At 38.2% G+C, this 20,628-nt stretch overlaps 1 protein-coding gene across 13 annotated transcripts in view; it reads left to right on the forward strand.

The window, feature by feature from the left end:
• The window catches only part of SIPA1L1 (signal induced proliferation associated 1 like 1), a 227,797-nt gene that overhangs the window by 155,466 nt on the left and 51,703 nt on the right, over positions 1-20,628 (forward strand). For all 13 annotated transcript variants that reach the window (XM_030039930.1, XM_030039986.1, XM_030039978.2 and 10 more), the window contains 3 exons: positions 4,014-4,144; positions 4,751-4,939; positions 12,335-12,509. In XM_030039930.1, coding sequence (XP_029895790.1) covers positions 4,014-4,144; positions 4,751-4,939; positions 12,335-12,509 — 495 coding nt within the window. The remainder of the gene's footprint in view (positions 1-4,013; positions 4,145-4,750; positions 4,940-12,334; positions 12,510-20,628) is intronic.

Raw genomic sequence — 20,628 nt, forward strand, 5'->3', positions numbered from 1 at the left:
GCAGTCTAATTCTCTCTGTGTGTCCCCAGTTGTGTCTGCGAATTACGGTTCTCATGGAAAGAACCAAGAGCATCTGTTTAGCTTTGGTCATCCTCGGGCAGTAGTCGCTAACATCGTTACCATTTAGGACAAATTTCAGTTACTGGCTTAAAATGAAAGACTTGACTGAGAAGTAAATAGTTTCCTGAGCTGGTTTTATAATGAATGAGCTGTTGGTCAGCTTTCCTTTAACTGTTGGCAGCCAGTAAAAAACCCCTTTGCTCTAATGCTTTAAATTTCTGCATATTCTATCCCCAAATCAGTACCTTTCAAGTATGTGGCTAGACTTACAGAAAATTTACAGTTAACAGTCTGGTCAGGAGCAACAGTCTGAAGACATTAGGACTGAGCTCTAAAAATGCTGCTCTCTTGTTCCTGGAGAACTACTGGGCAGAGTTTTCCAGTGCCGTAAATGCTGCGGTAGGATTACAGGAAAATGCTTGATGCAGAGTTTCATTCTGAAGCGAAATGTTTGGGATTTTTACTTCTAGTCTGATTACAGAAAATACATCAGTTGAACATGATATTCAAAGGTAAATATGATAAAAGCACAAAAAAACTCACTCATATCAAGTGCATTTACTTGGATTTCCTTTGCAAGGGAACTCATAGATATCTGCCAGGAAAATGAGTATTTACACTTAGGTTCTTTCACTGGAAGTGTCTTTTGAATTATATGATAAATATTTAACTATTTTAAAAAGTATGTATAATCTGTTCTAATGACCAGGTACAAGCAATTAATTACTTCTTTTTTGGCATGGATTTATAAATTAATTTATGACTGTTGCTAGTTGTCTCCTGAATGTCTCATAGTTAAATAATATTTCAACAGTAGTTTAAATGAAATAATGTCAAGCTTGAGAAGTGTTGCTTTCAGTGAGGTTCTGTGTGGGGTGGAGGAAAAAGCTGTCTTCTATGCTATTCATGTTTGGCATAAAATTCTTGAATTATAGTTGTGAAGTAGCCCTTGTTTTGACAATAAAGCTCCTTATTAATTACCTTTACATTGGATATTGAGCTTTGTGCACTTAAATTCTGGTACTGCTTTTCCTGGTACAGGAAAGAGAAAATGGTTGGATGCAAGGAAATTCAGGATGTAGTGGAAAATCAGGTGGAGATGCACTAAACCCTGTACCACAGGGAAAAGTAGTCAGATGTGGGGATATATACTGTAGCTTGCAGAATGAATACAGACGCGTGGTAGAGGAGAAGAAAGAGAATAAAGACAAAGGTGAAGATTGAATGACTCTGTAGTAAATGTGAATGGAGTTAAGGACAATGTGAATACAAGAGAGGACTGAGGAGATGCTGAAGAGAGCAAGACAGACAACTGCCCAGTGTGAAGTGAAGGGAGAGAGGATAAAAGACATTTCCTATTAGCAGAGAAGTGTACAATTCCACACTGTGCGTTTTTCCAAATAAATAGGAGCTAGATAAAAAGCTTAATCAAATGATACAGAATTGTACATGTGTGTTAATGCAGCTTCAAACATTCCTCTTACCAGCCTTCCTAAATGTGTTTTCAAGATGTAGAATAATTTCTCCTGAGAAAACTCTCTATCTGAATTGCAGGCTAGACTGGTTACAAGATGCACAAATTTTATCATCTGTGCAGTTGTCAGTACAGAAAACTAATGTAATTTTTGGACCCTTCTAGTGTGTATTACCAACACATATTTTTTCTTTAAAATTTTCTATTGTATAAACAAAGGTACATCACTGTTTTTAAGTCACTAAGTAGTTTAGTGTGGAGATGGCCAAGCTATCTCAGGTTTTGGAAGCTGCATAATATGCTGATAGAAAATTGGTCTCACATTCTGAATGACTGTGCAGCTTCTGCATTGACCATCTCTGCCATAAACCGGTGAGCTATAAACATCCTGAAACAAGCAGTTTACTTAGTGGGGGAAGAAGAAATTCTAGGGTGCTAATAAGATGGTTTGGGTTTTTAAACAGTGGAAGATCTCTGTCATGTTTATAGGGCTCATATCAGTGGAATAGTATAAAGATTTAATTAGGCTTATGTGGATGGTCTAATTTATTCATAATTTCCCCACTCATGACTAATTCAGTCACCCAAAACTTAAGCCAATATTATTCCACAAGATATTAAAAGAATTTTGAATCTTAATTACCTCTGTGCAGAGTATTGGCTTTTGATGACTTGCAGAAGAATTTGGTAGAAAGCAAGCTTTTTAATGCTGTGAGCCATGTTTCTTTTATGTCTTGCATGCTCTGAAATCTTAAATGGAAGACATTGAGGAAAGGGTAATAAAATACCAGATACTCAGGAATAAAATAGAGCCCCCAAGGGCTTAAAGGGGTGGACAGCTGTGTGAAGACAAAGGTGTAATTCTAGGGAGAAGTAAGTTTATAAGGAGAGAGCACCTACTTGAAAAACATATAGTGTGTTGGAGGAAAGTATAGCAAGAACCAGTAAGTATAATTTTAAAAAGAAATTGGATAAAAAATGAGGCACTCGAATTTTTAATGCCACAAGTGATTATTCATTGGAAAAATTACAGCCATTCACTTTGGCTGGAGTGTATTTCAGTATCTATTTTTTGGGTATTTTTAAAGATGCAGTTCTTGGTGATGACATTAAAATATTTTACGTTTTCTCTCTATAGCAGAATAGCTCATATTAGACTGCTTTTAAAGTTCTTGGTAAGTTCTGGTTGTTCTAAGAATAACAAGTAATCTGTATATAGTAGATCAGGCAGTATGGTTACATTTCCTTTCAGGGCAGTTACATCTTTTTTTCATTCCACTGAATTTCACATTTCTTCTTTGAATTGTTGAATTTTCAGATAGTTCTAACTTTCTATTTCTGTGCATGTTTAAATTCATTCATATATGCAGATATGCAGCATATGGAAAGTGATGACATAGGACTTATTTTTCTTGTACAATGCTTGATTTCCATTTTTTGACAGTTTCTCTTAAATCTTCCTTTCAGGTATTGTATGCTTAAATTCAGTTGCTGTCACTTGAGATATGTGCAGCTTTATTTGTATTGTGCTGCATTCATGGTGATATACCTCTGTCATCAGTCAAGATAGTCTGTAACACTCAGAAGGCTCAATAGAAGAGCCTTCAACACCAATCCCTTAAATTTTTGAGCTTTAATTTTTGTAAACGCACTTTTCTAATATTTTTTCACGTAAAGCCAAGCTTTACGTGGGTATAGTTAAACAAATATAAAAATGTATCTCAAATAATCTACTGTTCAGCTAGTTAGCAATTTCTCCAGCCCTGTAGTCTCCTTTTTCCCACCTTCCCAACTAGGCTAGTTTTAGACTCGAGTCTTAGCACTTTAAATTTACTCTTAGGGTTGTTTGACATGTTACTGTTAAATATTTATGCTAGTTACTTTGTTTCTTGTGCTTTGTTCTATTTTTCTATGGTACTGTGCTTTGCTGCCTTTTTTTTTTTTTTTTTTTTTTACTATGAGCAAGTCTTTAACTTCTTTTTCAGCTTCATCAGTTTTTCCCCTTTTATAATTAACTTGTTTGACTGTTCTTTGCTTTTTCCATGCAAAAATAAGGAAGTTGCATCCTTTGCTAAGTACAATTGTTAGCCACTCCCATTTTAACAAGGAGTGGCGAGTTTCCCACTTCGGTGCATTTGGCTTCTTTGTTTTTATCTTTAAGGGGGGTTGTACTTATTTAGCTCAATGTGAATGAAACAGATTTTGATATAAGAGCCAATGTAAGTGGTGTATCCTGTTATAGGCCTCTTTAAGCAGAGATGCAATGTTGAATTTCAGCCTTCCTGTATAAATGGAGCTCATTAGAGAACTGAAGCATGAGAATGAACTCCTGAAGACATGCTCTTACTGACTCTAGTGGAGCTGGCAGTTAATTTCCAATATAACAACTCAGCATGAAAATATAGTTGAAGTGTAAGAAGTAAGATGGACTTTTATTTGTGTGTTCTTTTTTGGTTTTTTTTTTTTTTTATTATGCAAGAACACTGGAACTATTTTGGGGCAGATGAGAACCTGGGTCCAGTAGCTGTGAGTATAAGAAGAGAGAAGCCAGAGGAAATCAAAGAAAATGGACCTCAATACAACTACCGGATCATATTCAGAACCAGTGAGGTAAGCAGTTCAGGAATGATAGTAAAAGACACTAGAAGTCAGCAGGCAAAACCAGGTGGTATGTGTGAGGTTTGTGTGCTTTTCAGCAGAATCTCCGGACAAAGTTCTGCCACATGTTTATATTACACAGAATACAACTAAGTGTATCAGTGAGTGAGTTATTCCATAACATCCAATACAGAGGAAATTGTGAAGGTTGTTTTAGTTAAAGCTTGAGAAACTTACAGAAGCTGTATTAGCTAGAAGCCAGCAAAGAGGAGGGAAATTACTTCCTCCACTTTTATACATGACAGTGGGTAGACATTAGAAGCATACTTTTACAATTTGAAATGCTTTGCTAGAAATGCTACTACTAATCTTTTCCAGTTATTAGTTTCTTGTAAAACTTAAATCTGTTGAATCATTTGAAATATTCTGACTACTCTTAGCTATCAGTGAGTGACATTTTGTGTATCAGTGTCTGTTTCATGCAACATAAGTTATTTAGTGTCCTCAATCTCTATTGAGAATTGGAAAAATAGTACGTTTTGCTCTACTGCTATTGCTAATCAACCTTTTCTCAGGGCATAATTCAATATATAAGCTATTTTTGTTTTGTATGCTTAGCTTATGACACTAAGAGGCTCTGTGCTGGAAGATGCTATCCCTTCAACTGCAAAGCATTGCACAGCCAGGGGACTACCCCTAAAAGAAGTGCTGGAGTATGTGGTTCCTGAGCTGAATATACATTGCCTAAGGCTGGCCTTCAACACTCCGAAAGTCACAGAACAGCTTATGAAGCTGGATGAACAAGGGGTGAGTGCAGAGTTATAGAATGAGACAAATTGTCTTAAACTGTCAGATTATTGCCAGGAACTGCAAAATTACCTTTTAGCTTTAAGTGATTATTGTCAGTGTATTAAAATGCCTCATTTAAACTAAAGCTTGTCATCTGCAGGGAGAGTTATGTTGCATGTCTTTCCTGCAAGTTTTGCAGAATCTTTGGTATGTGTCAAATCAAGTTCGTTGCTCTAAGTAGTCTAAAGTTTTAGATTAATGTTATGGCAATTGTCTGTTTTAGTTTCCTTTAAAAGAGACCAAGTGATTGTTTATCAAAGACTGTGGGGAGGAGGGAATTCTGTTCTGGTTTTCTTATTGCTGTTGTAATGAGAATAGAAATCTCCCATGTTACTAAATGTTCTGTTGTAATATTCTATTGGGACAACCTTTACCAGGGTGCTGCCTGTCTGTCTGTCCCCCCGTCCCCCCCCCTTCCCTCCTTCTGAAACAAACTACATGGTGAAATATCCTAAGCCTCCTTTTCATACAAGTGTTCTTCAATTAGGTGATAGTCCCCTGGTCTCTTAAAGATGGAACCGAGGCTCGTTAGCTAGATAGCTTAGACTTAGCACAATGAAAGTCCATGAGTAAAGTGAATTTTATGATTAAAAACTTCGACAGTGACATTTAACAGCCCTGAGTAGAGACTGTCTCTTTCTCCTGGTCATTTTTGCCTCTCATGATCAGCCTTTCCTGTACAGAATTAATATCTATGTTGTTATTTCTTCTTGCTGTCAGTCTAACACTGCCATCATAAAATTGAAAAGGACTAATGATTATCTGCTCCACAAGGGACAGAATATAGCTATTCTAAACAGGTTTATGAGTGACTATCATGAAGATTTTGTCACCCTCCTTGTGGTTTGGTTATTAAAATGGACAAGGTAGAGAATCCCCAAATAAATACCTACCACAAGCAAAACTTGAGCAAAACACTTTGTCCTCTAGTTAGTTTCAGAACCTCACCTATTTCACTAAGAACACAATAGAAGAGGATGAAGAAATGGGTAGCTGTGGCTCTCACAGAGCATCCAGACTAACATGGGAGTGGTTATGTGTGATCAGCCCAAGGTAGGTGCAGCCCAGAATTGTCACTGACCATGACCAACAGTGGGTGCCTGGCTAAGAATATGAGAACACGACAAGCATGGAGTGATACCTTCCTAGCTCCTAATAGCTTGTAGACTTTTATAGGGCTCTCCATCCTACCCCTCTGCTTTACCAGTTTCATGAGTCCTAGTTTAGTTAGTTCTTTCTCATGTAGAAGTTGTTCTGTACTTCTGGTCATGCTTTTGCCTCTCTCTGGAGTTTTTCCAGTTCCCCTTCTCCTCTCCCACATTCATTTGAAAACTGCAGTTTTGAAAATGGGGAAAAATTTTGGTTTAGTATGCTTTCTTATCTCTTCCCTCTCTAATAATTACTGATATTTTATTTGCTTTGTGGCTACTACTGAACACTGGAAGTATCTTTTAATGAACACCTAAGATCCTGTTCCTTAGGGGTATAAGTCAGAGCTCATTGCTGTGGATATAAAGTTGGGTATCTTTGTACCACATGGATCACTTCAAGCTTTACTTGCCCTAATGTTCATCTGCCATTCTTTTGCCCAGTTATCCACTGTCAAAGGTTCCTTTGGTAGCTCTCATAGCCAGTCTTCAACTCCAATACTGTAGAGTAATAACTCAGTAATGTTAGCTAACTTGGTTACCTTACTGCTCATCACCTCTATCAGATTGCAGAAGTGTACGTTGAATACTGTATGTCCAAGTTCGGATCCCTGCCTTACTCTACTGATCATTTTCTTCAGCTCCTTTTTGTCTTTTAGCCAGTTACGTGTCTAAGGAAGTGCCTTTTTCTGTACCCTGGCTAATGAGAGTTTTTAAGACTTCTTGAAGAAAAAGCTTTGTTAAATGTCTCTTGGAAATTCAGGTGTACTCTGTATCAGCTGTATCCCCTGCATGTGCCTATTGGCTCCTGCAGAGAACAATACTGCAATGATCCAGCAAACACGTAAAGGTTGAGGGGAGATGGGTTTACTGTATAGCCTGCGAAAAGAAGGATGGAATCTTTAGATGCTTATGCTGCTCAGTATAACTATTCTCTTTCACATGATGAGATCCTAGTAAGTTTGCAGCCTGAGTGTTTTCCTTAGATGATTAGAGCAGTGATTCCAAATATGCACATATTCAGTGTTTATGATTTGTTACCTGAGCCTAAACCTAATCTGCACTTCATCCAGCATCAAATTTATCAGGCTCTTGGAGACTCAAGGATATCCTTCAAATCTCTTTCCAAAGTTTTCTGTTTCAGCAGAGGAAGAAATGGAATTTAATTCAGCGTGGCTTCATAAGTGGGCCTTTGGATTCAAGGATCAGTACCTTCCAGATATGACCATCAAGAACCTGCAATGGGAAAATTTTCACAAAGAAAAAAAATCTAGCAGAAAGTTCTACTTAAAATAATAAATTTTGAAGTTATTTCTAGTAAATATCTAATTTGAAAAGCAATTTAGCACAATTTGCTTCAGGAGTCAGTTATCTAAAAAAGTGTGAGATTAAATTATCCTTATTTCATATCCTATATGTCATTAAGCTCCCACAATATGGTGTATAGTATAGTTTTCTGTTACTACTTAAACTTTTGAAAATCATTAAGGATAAGCGATAGTTAAAATTATTATCTACATCAAAGTATTTTCTGGTTTTGCGGTAATGAAACAGTTTGACACTTCTAACAGAAAAAGATAAGCACGCTCTGTACTAATTAGAAGCTGCATTTTTTATCAATTCGAAGCTAACAGAAAAATTTGGGTAACAGCTGCTCTACTAATTAGGTACACAGAATGTTTATCACTTCTTCTTGCTGAGTGTCACACTGTTTCATTACAGTACAAACAGGTGCCCGTTTGATATAGCAAATAAGAAGTCTTGTAATTTTAAGAGTTAAGACTATAAAGTGACCTTAGCCTGACTTAGCCATTGAATTTCACCCAGTAACCCCTTCATTGAGCCAAATTCACATGCACCAGTTTTCATTAAGATAGGCTATCTTTTTTTATATTTGAGTGAGGTTTTAAAGCAGTTGGTTGTTTTCATATTTAAGAATTTGCAGTTCTTTATTTGAATTGATCTGCTTTTGGCTTCCAGACTTCTGATAGCTTTCTCTGCTACATCTTAAGAGTCATTTTGGTGTGAGATTTTTTCCCAGCAAAGGTTTTTGTGTGCAGTGATTGAATCATCTGTTGGTCTTGTTTACGATAAACTAAACAGATTGCACTTTTCAAGTCTTTCACTGCAACATATTTTCTCTGAATTTCGTATCACTTTTATGGCTGAGCTCTGTCTCTTCTACTCTTTCAATATCTGCATATGACATCCAGTGTCAGAATGGGAATATTCTTCTTGCCCCAATTTTGTACCAGTGTTGTATGTCAAGCTGCATGTTCATTACTTCCCCTTAGATTGCTAGAGTCATAGTAACATCTGCTGTTCTGTACACATGGCCCCCATTGTCACCTAGCTGTTCTTCTATTGGCTTTATTAAAATGCATTAATTTGAATGGTTCTGTGTTAAAAAGCAATGCAGTTGTTCCATAGGGCTGTGCTAACTTCCTGGCTAATTACCATCTACTAATATTTGCCTTGAATGCAGAGTTCATGGTAACTTACTTTAGGTTTACTTCCAAGTATTATTTAAAAATTTGAATGTCAGGGCAGTTACTGATTTATTCCAGTAGTTTATCTTTATAGCAATTCCTCATTCACAGAAATACTGTGAAATGTCAGTCGGTTTTTAGTATAATTCCATATTTGTAATATAAACTTGCTGACTGGTTAAATCCAAGATATGCTTTCTGCTGTCTTGCACTGGGTGCTAGACAAATACTTGAAGTGTACTTTTCCCACATATATAAATATGTAAATACTTCTAGATTATTAAAATGAAGCTGCTACTTTAGGAGGTCTACCACAGCAGAATTCATCCTTCAGCTCCTTTTTTTAGCTTTTACTTGGAGTTAATACACTTCTAAGGACCCTAGATTTATCAGAAGGAGGTGTAGTAATGGGGACTGCATGCCTTTCTTCCCCCAGATCCGCTTTTTTGGATCAGAAATACCAGCTTGTGTTGTCCTTATGAAACTTTTTTTGTGACATTCAGCAAATCTAAGAGCATAGCTAGAAGGCATATCCTGCTCTTTGCGTAGTCCTTATTTAGCTTCTTAGCTAAATTTTCATTTTCAAAGCATTTTTCAAAGCAATAAAGGACAGTTGTTTGGTTGCTGTTCATGTTTATGCCCTTGAAAATACTTCCTTCACCAGAAATTGAAGCTTAAATAGTGTAGGTGTGCTTGGTGAGAATGGCTTTCTTTATCCTTATTTATTCAAGTAAAATTACTAGAAACTATTGTAATTAGCAGTGCAGCTAAGGCATTGTGGTCCAATGAAACACTTCCACCCATTGTATTTCTCTGGGAGTGGACAAAGAGCATTATCTGAGCAGCAAACGTTGCCTGAACAGTCCAAGACAGGATCTGCTACTAAGGATACAGAAATTGATGGCAGTGGTTCTGGCAGGAGTGGCAGCAGTGGCACCTCTCACCACCCTTCTTCTCTCCCCTCCCGTCTCCTCCTTTCCAACATGTCAGCAGTAGCTGGTCCAGGTTCTCTGTGAGAGCACATAGCCCTGTCGGCAAAGGCACTAAGTTTGCCTGCTGTGAGGCAATAAGCTTGCAGTGAGTGGGATCACGTAGTTTGCTAACTAAGCAGAAGTCATAGAAATGTACCTGCAAACTTCATTTAGCTGCCATGATTCCTGAGCAAATTTAAATCTTAATCAAACAGTCGTCATGCAGAATGTTTTACACCCAAAAAAAAAAAAAAAAGCATGAGCCATCCATCTGTATCTGGATTGTTTTGAGCATTGTGTACACTGATGGTTGTTTTGATTTTTTTGTATTTTTTAGTGAATGGAGAGTTGAAATAATAATAATAAATTGTAACATTTATTGTTACATTGTGCTCAGTATTTGGTTTACAAATAAGTATCTTTGCTTCAAGTCTTAATACTTCGATGCCCAAAATATGCAGTTTTTATTCTTAAAGGTGAATGGTTTTGGTTTGGTCTCTAGTGCTGAAAGAGCATATTTCCTTTATAGTTACACAGAAAGCATTTCAAATAGTTAATGAGAGAAAAGGAAATGGAAATGTTACTTCACGCACAAAATTGATTCCCGCCCCGCTTTCAGTTGAAATTCTGGAAGTTGGCCCATGAATGTTTCTTTCATAAGGAATAGATTGAGATGAGGATGGGTAGAGAGAGTGGGGGTTGTTTAGCCTAGAGAAGAGAGGGCTCCAGGGAGACCTTATAGCAGCCTTCCAGTACTTAAAGGGGACCTACAGGGAAGATGGGGAGGGACTCTTTATCAGGGAGTGTAGTGATAGGATGAGGGGTAGCGGTTTTAAACTGAAAGAGGGTAGATTTGGATTAGATAATGGGAAGAAATTCTTTACCATGAGAGTGGTGAGACAGTGGAACAGGTTGCCCAGAGAAGCTGTGGGTGCCCCATTCCTGGAAGCGTTCAAGGCCAGGTTGGATGGGGCTTTGAGCAGTCTGGTCTAGTGGAAGGTGTCTCTGCCCATAGCAGGGGGGTTGGAACTAGATGATCTTTAAGGTCCCTTCCAACACAGACCATTCTATGATTCTATGCTGTACTCATATTTTATTATAAGAAATTTGGATATATTTAGAAGGTGCAAGTCGGGTAGTCACTGTGTCGAATGATAAAATAAGGGACATTGTGGAGGGGAAAAAAGAAGCCTAGAACTGTGACTTATTACATATGCTTAACTTCTCCAACAGGAGTAATCAAGCCAGGTTGCTCTTCACCCTTCTTTTTTCCCCTCCTTATTTTCCTACTGATAATACTTATCCCTGTCACCATTCATCCTTGGTAGTAAAAGAAGAATACAGTAAAGTTGCAATTTTCAGAGGTTTTTTAATTTTAAAATTTACTTTTAGAGACAGAGTAGGATGACTTCTGAGGGCTTTTAAATTATCCCACCATAAACATAAGAAGTTAAAAATCAATGAATTTCAGTTTAATTATGTGTGTCCACATTGTCCCACTAAGTTCCAAAACCTTTTGTCTCGCAACCTGTGATAGAAGCTTTGAGAGCAAATCACAGTATATTCAGATGACACTGCTTCCAGTGCCCTTGCAAATAACTGTTTTCACTTCCCACTAACCTGTAGCCCAAACTTGCAAATCTCATGCAAGTTTTGAAAGACTTTCTTATGATGTTGCTCTGGCAGATCTGCTTGGTATTTATTTAAAATGGAGCCTCTGCAGAAATTTGTGTGTGGGAGGAAAGATTATTTACCCTGCAATAAGTATGCATTTTTACTAGATTAATTTCATGCGTAAACTCCAAGGCTCTCCTTTGTACTCTGCCAGTCAGAGCTCCTGTCTGTGAAATTGGTTTTGGTGATCGCAGTAAATGGCTGTGGGTGCTGCTTTCTTCCCTTCTGTTTCTGTAGACCAGACATGAAGGGCACAGATATGGTCCTTTTTGCGTGTGCATCAGTTTGGAATTGGTGGGAATAGTTTGCTTTGAAAAATCACAATTATGGTTGAGTAAAAAATTACTTTATTCACATCTTCAGTTTCTGCAGTATTAGGAACATCCAACATCAAATTAGAGGAAAAATGGAACTAAAGACCACAAATATATTTGAAGGTCTATGCTAGTAAATAGTATTTCTAAAGTATTACCAGCATTTCTCAATTTAGCTGTTTTCTTTGTTACTGCATTTCTAAGTCAAAGGCGGCCAACTGAATGCCATGGCTTCTTTCAACATTGCTAACAGGTGAATGCACTAATAGGTGAATAATTTTTATCTTGTCTTTGAAGTGAGAGAATGTTCATTTTTTCACTTACTATAGAAATGAGCACATGCTGTGCCCTACCCTTGTGTGTGGAAGGTTTAGTATAGGATAGTAACCATGGTACCAGCCTAGGAGTGAGAGTCAAGTTTGGCATTACTGAGCCAGCGCTTTCCATGTGGCTCAATGCAAGACATTCACCATTGGCAAGCTGCAGTGTTGTCTTCCTGAAAATAAGGAACATAAATGTTTGTTTCACTTCAGAAAGCATTTTGACATCTTCAGATGAAATATGCCATCATTGAGGCAATTATAGTGGAAGACAATGAGAATATTTGGAACTAGGCTAACATTTGAAATCAGACTGATAATTAGGTATTTTTTCTTTGTGAATTATGAGTTTGTTAAAAAAAGTGAAGAGAATTCAATAAATAAGTTGCTGCATAACTCGGTATACATATAAGATTTTAACCTTCTTCTCTTTGCAGTTAAGTTACCAGCTTAAGGTGGGTATCATGTACTGCAAAGCTGGGCAAAGCACAGAAGAGGAAATGTATAATAATGAATCAGCAGGTCCAGCCTTTGAAGAGTTTCTTCAGCTCTTGGGAGAACGAGTTCGACTCAAGGGATTTGAAAAGTATCGTGCTCAGCTGGATACCAAGAGTAAGGCTTTTTCTTTTCTTTTTTTTTTTTTTTTTTTTTCCCTTAAGTGAACAAAATGCATCATACGGTTGCTAACTGACTTTTTATAGAGAGTTCTTAAAAATAACCTCTTAGCTGTAGGAAGACAGTTGCTCAATATTAGAAGTGAAAGCAGAGCAAGTACGTAATTTGACCCATACCCATATGGTCTTTCAACTCTGGTAATTATTGGGTTTTTGTACTAATTTGGTAGGAAATTATCACTAAAGCTGCAACAAGAAACCAGTAACTATGGAACCATTAATGGTGTTGCAAATCCATCATCAGTGTCTCGTATAAAGAGTAATCAATACAGTTGGTATGTCATAATTTTTTTTAAAGATATGCTAAGAGACTGTCACCAAAAAAGTTTTGAGAACCCATCTATGTAACTCCACCTTGACAAGTTGATCTATTGCTTTTGTGCTGTGTCTGTTGCATGTAGTTTTTCTTCTAGGCAGTTTTGTCTTCCTCCTGCTATCAAATGTATTCCTCCCTCTGTGATTTCTTTCTTCTGAGTTATGGAAATTAGACTGGATTTGTTGGTTAGATTATCAGCTTTAACTGTAAAACATATTGGAACAAAAATGCGGCGGAAAGATGATCTTAGGTGACAGTATCTATAAAAGAAACTCCCTACTTTTGGAATCAAGCTTGTGAAATACCTGTTTATCAGCTAGCGCATGCTATATTCAATTTGTAAATCTATTTTAAATACTTGGGGGAATTTTTGGCCTGTCTTCCTTTTCTTTGAGTATTGGAACTAACCAGTTCCTGTGGAAATATTGCTATTTCGCTCACTTGCAGCAAAGGAAAATAATGAGTTGATTTGTGAAAGCTGAAAAGCATTCATCAACTTCAGTGCAGCAAAAACTGTGCTCTTGTTATGGGTCTCCTATCACAAAGACAGTAACTTGCTGTGCTTTAGTGCTGCACCATTCTACCTTGTGTCCTTAATTCTTACAGGGATCATGTTGCCATCTCTTCAGGCTGTTCTCAATCAGTCTTAATCATCACTCCTCATAGGGTTATTGTTGTGGTTTAAGCCCAGCTGGCAACAAAGCACCAAAAGGCCACTTGCTCGCTTTCCCAGTGGGATAAGAAGGAGAAAACATAACAAAAATCTTGTGGGTCGAGACAAGGACAGGGAGGGATCACTCGCCTATTATTGTCATGGACAAAAAAAAGACTCCACTTGGGAAAAAAACCAAATCAATTCAATTTACTACCAATCAAACCAAACAAGGATAATGGGAAGTAAAACCCAATCTTAAAACACCTTCCCCCACCCCTCCCTCCTTCCCGGGCACAACTCCACTCCCCATTTTCTGTACCTCCTCCCCCCAGCAGCGCAGGAGGACGGGGAATGGGGGTTGGGGTCAGTTCCTCACACCTTGTCTCTGCCGCTCCTTCCTCCTCAGGGGCAGGACTCCTCACTCCTCCCCTGCTCCACCGTGGGGTCCCTCCCACGGGAGACAGTTCTGCACTAACTGCTCCAGCGCGGGTCCTTTCCGCGGGCTGCAGTCCTTCAGTCGCAGGCAGCTCCAGGGCGGGCTCTCCCACGGAGCCCCGGCCATCTTGGGGGGCGTCCCCCCGCTCCGGCGCGGGGCCCTTCCACAGCCTGCAGGTGGGCGTCTGCTCCCCCGCTCCCCTCCGTGGGCTGGGGGGGACAGCCTGCCGCCTCGCCGCGGGCTGCGGGGGCATCCCCTCCTCCCCGCCTGCCTCACCGACCTCGGTGTCTGCACAGGGGTTCCTCTCACACCCCGCTCCTCTCTCCGCTGCAGGTTTCCCCTCTTAAATACGTCATGCCAGAGGCGCTGCCACCGTCCCTGATGGGCTCGGCCTCGGCCTTGGCCAGAGGCAACTCTGACTTGGAGCCGGGGAAGCTTCCAGCAGCTTCTCACAGGAGCCGGCCCTGTTAGCCCCCCTGCCCTGCTACCACCACCACCTCTCCCCCCAACCCAAAACTGTTATAAAACTTTCCGTGGTTTTAAACCTAAATTAATACCACTTTTGCACACATTTACCATTGAGCCTGCTTTCTTTTAGTTGCAATACTTATATTCCCTCTGTTGTATTTACTCCCTTGAGTGCATTTACACATTATGGTTGTATCTCCTCTATGCTTTTGTGACGGTACCCTTAATAAGCCAAGTCTCTCTTACTGGTATGGGAGGCGTGGATTTATCTGCTTCCCACACACACACACACACATGCCGTATTACCTGGTAGCCTTCCTCTGCACTCATCCAAGTCTGAATTCAGTCTCTTTAATTTTAGTGGCTAGGATTATATACATGATTCCAGATGAGATCCAGGCAGTTTATTGCTGTAACAGTTTCTTCCCTTTACTGGAAATGTATTACACAATAATTCTCAGGCTGGCTTTTCCTTTTCTGCAGCTCCAAAGTGTTATTTTATCAGTTATAAAAATAAGCTAGGTCAAAAATCAAATCTGTATGGAAAACAGAGAAAATGTTTATTATTTCATAGCATCTGGTTTTATATTGTGACCTCCTTGTTACTTTCAGTAGTTAAAGGAAAATCCTTTCTTCCCTTTCTTCTAGTTTAGTTAAGACATCTGAAAAAAAGCCCTCTTTGGTGTCAGTCCACACACACTGGTTTCTAGTACATGTAAATGCTCTTATGATTAAGGGTTGATTCATCTGTTCAGATATACCTATGAAAGCTGTAACTGTGTCTTAAGTACTTGCTTGAAATTTTCTTCTAAACAGCAGAATTTTCAAGTAATGTTCGTGTTCCTTCTTGTTGCTTCTGAGTCGATGAAAGAATTTTGTCAGGTTTTCATTCTGTGTACTACAATCTAGCACCTGTTGAATGGACATGTATGTAAACTTTTAGTTGACTGAATCTCTCCTGGTTTTATGATTTGTCTTGTTGTAATGAAGGTTTTCTACTCCATGTTGAAACCCTACACGTCTTTCTACATTGCCCCCTAGACCTACCAGCTCCATTCTGTATCAAAAGATACAAAAAGGCTTTACGTGAACACTTCACTGTGGTCAGAGAGGAAGGAGGATGCTCTGGGTAGAAACTGCTGCTTTCATGAAGGGTTTCCTACATTCTCTTTCAGTCAAGGTTTACAAGCTCATGTGTGGGACTGTGGGACATCTAGCTGATGTGGGATCAGCTAGAACTGCTTAGGAGCTCCTAAGTTGTCTGAAATCTTTCGGGTTATGTTTTCTGCAGGCTTACTGAGGAAACACGTGACTACACAGCATACATGAGCTCTTAACGAGCAGGTTTAGACAGCAGCAAACGTTAACAGTGGCAATAATTTTTTTTAATTGATCTTGATGGTGCTATGTTTTCCTTTCTGCAAGTATGCAAAGCACAGACTGGAAGTGGTGGAAGAGAAGGTGGTGTTTTGGGGCCACAACACTAAGCTCTTTGGATAGCTACATTCAGAAACCCTTATTGCGTATTCTGCATAGGAAATGGCAAGGAAAAAAAAGCCACCTTGTGGTAGGCAAAATGCTAAAGACCAGAGATGGTCACAAGAGCGGCACCTCCGGTGTGGGGAATATGTGAACAGCAGAATACATACAGGTAATACATCTTTGATAGCTACCCTAAGTAATCAGTCAGGCTTTTCTGCCTTGGCCCTAACACAGAAAGGCCCGCATAGGAGGAGATTGTGGTTTATACCATGACATAGGTTTATAGGGTTTTGTTGAAATGGCTAGGTCTACAGCTAGGAAGCAAGCTTCCCCCTTCTCCAGCTCTGTACTCTTCTTTTGCTAAAGATTGCTGTCATGAAATAGTTCTTGCGGTCTCATTACTCAGGAAATTTTCCTGCATAAAAATTCTGTTTAATGTCAGCACAGTTGATTGCAAAGATGCTCTTAAAAACAAATGTATGTTCATTAACTTGCAAGAAAGGTCAGAGCTATGTAGGCTACTTTACTAGTTCCTATACCTTTGACAATACTTTGCAACCTATGAAAAGCAGATGTATGATGTAAGATATGATGAAGGATTTTCTCAGCATGGAAGGAAGCTGATTTGTATACATACTCTGGAAATTTTCACAAGATGTTTTTAATTTATGCAAATTTAGAAAAGTAAAGTTGCTCTAGCAAAAGGCAGTTTCAAAACAGTTGTTGTTCTTAGAAATTTTTAGAATTAGGGGCCTAATTGGTAAGTATCTGTAACAGAGCCAATTTTAAAAGGAGGAATCTCATGCATCCTATTAACTGAAAGCCTATTTAAGTATATTGGATCCTTCAAGGGCTTTAGCTTTGGATCTCTGCCAGTGCCACTGTGGAAAAGAGCTGCTACTTCTAAAGTTTTGTTTGTATATTTCTAGAATTACCAGAGGGGAAGCAGTCTATCTCCTGGCAGCCTGCAGACTTTGGATAGGAAATAGAGCTTGAAAATATCATCTATCCCATGGTTGCTAGGAAGTTTATGGGCATCACTTTAAAGTAATAAACATCACAGTAATCTTTCAAATTATAACTTCAGTCATTTTACTTTATTCTCTAGTTGCAATGCATGCTTTATTTCCCTCCCCCTCACTTAGTCTTATTTATCAATGTTTTAAATTGGTAAATGGGATCAGCTGGATAATGCTAGGCCTGGTAACCTGGCATGTGTCCAGCAGAGTGGTAGCATGGTTGGTGCAGGAAATGAAGGAGATGGATTAATGTGAGTTGTAGGAGTTTATGAATTATCTATTTGATGGGATTATATATATAGCTAATAATGGTAGATTTCTGTATTAGATGTTTATACTGCATGACTTTTTGGTTAAGACATGAGAAGAATATAAAAACTACAGAAGATACTAAATAGATTAAAAATCTAGGAAATTAATGGACTTCAAATTGACATTTCATTTAGGGGTTGTCAGTAACCCCCCATGTTTCTAATGAAATAAATCAGATAGATTACCTTATCTTGTACTATTTAACATCTTTTCAACCACATGGAAGTAAGAGTAGACTTACTCTTGGGTCTGAGACATTCGCTGGGAGACCAATAGCCAATGGAGGTCAGAGGTTCCTCAATTGCTTAAGAAGCAGAAATGGGTGTGCGGGAAGTCCATCTGCATTTCTCTGTATTTGTGTTACATGTATACTTTTGTATGTTACAAAATAAAGGATTCTGTCCTCAGAAATACTGTCTGAAAACAACTTGAATATTACAGAAGTTGAACATGAGTGCTTGGTGTAATCCTTGTGTGTAACAGAAAGGAGAGCAGGTTTGACAGGTACTGAATTTGGGCCAAATAACTAGGAGAAACTAGAACTAAGGCAGGGCTTTTTAACAGCAAAGGTAGACAGGAGCAACATTAAGCTCTGAAATGACTTGTTCTTGTGCCTTTTATTGTGAGCACTGCTGCAGTTTGTAGCAATGGCTGTTCCTTCTCCTGATTCATCAGTATAATTTATTTTTTGTTTTCCTGGAACTCCTTGCAACATGTTTTCCTTTGAAACACTGAGTTAGATTTTCTACTCATACTGGTTTTTACACAGTTTTCTGGTACAGAGGTTTTAAAAGCTGCTGTAGAAGCAGGATGACAAAGTCCTGTGGCTTCAGTGAGGTGATCAGTAGTAGTTTGTTAGTGTCAATCACAGTTTTGAGCACTGTTGGTGTTAGAAAAAAACACTTAAATGGGAGTGTGTTAAGAAAGTCCTTGTGAATATAGCTGAGAAACATGGGAAGGACAGAAGAATAAGGTGGATTTTTAAAGGTGAATAATGATGGAAGGAAAAGAAGATCAGATAAGTCCTCAGCTAAGTAACCAAATCCAGCAATGGGACAAGACTGAGAAAGCAGCATTAATAGGTGCGCCATAAACTAATGGCAGGAAGAGATGTCTTCAGTGTAAAAAGGTGCTAATGAATTTGTAGATCCCTCGGGCCTCTGTTAAATGCAAGGAAATCAAAGTAGATTGTAGTGCTGGCTTACAGTTCTGACCTTGAAATGAAGGATACTATTCCAGTGCACAGTCTTGTATTTTACTGCAATGGCAGTGATTTGATTTAAAGCAAACACCTGTAATTATTGTGTTGTACTTCAGAAAAAGTATTCTAGATTTGTAAGAAAGAAGAAATCTGAATGGTGAGAAAGATGCACTGTCTGTAGTGGATATGGACTTCTGTTTGTAGTTGGATTTGAATAACAGGGATTTAAGCTCTGCAGTACTTGGAAATAATTGGAATCATTAAACGTGTCATTTGGATTGTAGCCTTATTACTTAGTTTGCAGAATTGGTGCTGTTCTGAGAAAGAACCCTTTTCTGCCTGAAATGAAGTCCATCCAGGAAAGTTGAAAGTTTGTTTAAATACATAGGTGTTGTTCTAGATTGTCAGAATTGCTTCATTCTTTTCTTCTTCCCCTCTTTTGGCACCTTCCTTCCCTGTCTGTCATCTTACCCACTTCCATTTCTTTTTTGCACCTGCTCCCCCTTTCCAGTTCTTCATAATATTTATGTATGCTTTGTTTATGAAAGGTGATGTACAAATTAGCTTATTTACAGTTAAACACAAAAAAGCCAGTAAGGAGTTATGTTGATGTTTAGGTGACTTTCAGGTGCATCTACCTCCTTCAGCGTGCATTGTAACGATCAGGCAGAGGATTCAGGCTGCTGTGAACTGAGTGCAAGATGAAGTTATTCCCTTTCAGCCGTTTTGCTGTTGTAATTAGCATTAAAAAGAAAATGTTTAGCAGGTAGCTAGTTTTTCATAATGGCAGTGTTGGACGCTGGAAAAGAGACCCCAATCTCCTTGAAACAGTAATTGAGGGGAGGGGTGGTTTATAAGATTTCAGGAATCTTTTTTTTTTTTTTTTTCTTATTCCCTTTTTATTCTATCTAGATGATTTGGAAATGCAAAATCACAATGCAGCTATAATGTACAAAACTTACTATTTAATTTTATGGATGATGTTGCAGTTTTTAATTTACAGCAAAGCTACCTCTACTTTATTATTATGAATTTGACAGAAAACGAAAACTTCTTGTCAAAAGCTTATACCCAAAATCTGCGTAAATAAACTGTGTATTTATGCTATTGTAAATGCCTCACAAATCTCAGAGCTTTTACCTCCTTAGTAACATGATCTCTCTGCTTATAAAAATTGCCAAGGTGTCATACTTAACAGCTTTTTAAAATACATTGCTATAAATAGCTGGGATTATATAATATAGTAGCATGTTTATATAACTTCAAATAACCAGGATGCTTTTTTCCATATATGAATCTAGTTACTTTTAAAATTCTCTTTGAAAATGGGCTTTTTTGCACTTTGGACAGCAGTTATATTTAATAGAATATATTCACTATTTCAGCTTTAAGTGTGTTACTACTTAAATTAATGGAACATTTTTCAAGGTCTCTTTTTTTTTTGTGAGAGAAAGAAAAAGTAAAAACAGAAGTTCCCAGTTTGTCTGTAATCAAGTGTTGTCTTCAACCAACACTTTGTAAACTTTAATAATATCCCCTCTTCTTTTTTTCTTTCTAAACTTCATAATCCTAGTTTTTATCATTTTCTCTCCACATGGAAGTCTCTCCATCCACGTATAATTATTTTTGTGGCCTGTTTCTGGATCCCTTCTCTTTCTTCTATAACTTTTAAGATAGGGTGGCCAGAACCCAAAACAGGTGAGAGTACCTTTGATTAATATACCAGCATCATGATGTCATTGTTGTGGGCTTTTTCCATCATCAGCTGTAAGCATGCTAGCATCCTGTTTGGGTTTTTGACTGCTCCTATCCATAAAGCACCTGTTTTAGTGAAGGTTTTATCTGACTTCATTACAGTTAATGTAGAGTCCTGATATTTATGTTTAAAAGAACCCATTCTGTTCTTTCATATATTGTGGGTTATATGTCCATTGATATTTAATTATGCATGAAATCATGGTATTCATTTGCAGTATCTGTCTACCTTCCTTTCTGAAGTCCTTTTCACATTCCTTACAGTTCAGTTTCATTCCGATTAGCTTGAGATATTGGGTGGTGTCTGCAAATTATTTCAGACTTTCTTATCACTTTTCATGCTTAAATAGGCTTTCTTCAGGGTTTTCTGGTATAAATTCCCTATTCCTAACAAGTTCTTCATTAGGAAAAGT

Source organism: Aquila chrysaetos, chromosome 2, assembly GCF_900496995.4.
Source record: "Aquila chrysaetos chrysaetos chromosome 2, bAquChr1.4, whole genome shotgun sequence".
Classification (NCBI taxonomy): Eukaryota; Metazoa; Chordata; class Aves; order Accipitriformes; family Accipitridae; genus Aquila; species Aquila chrysaetos.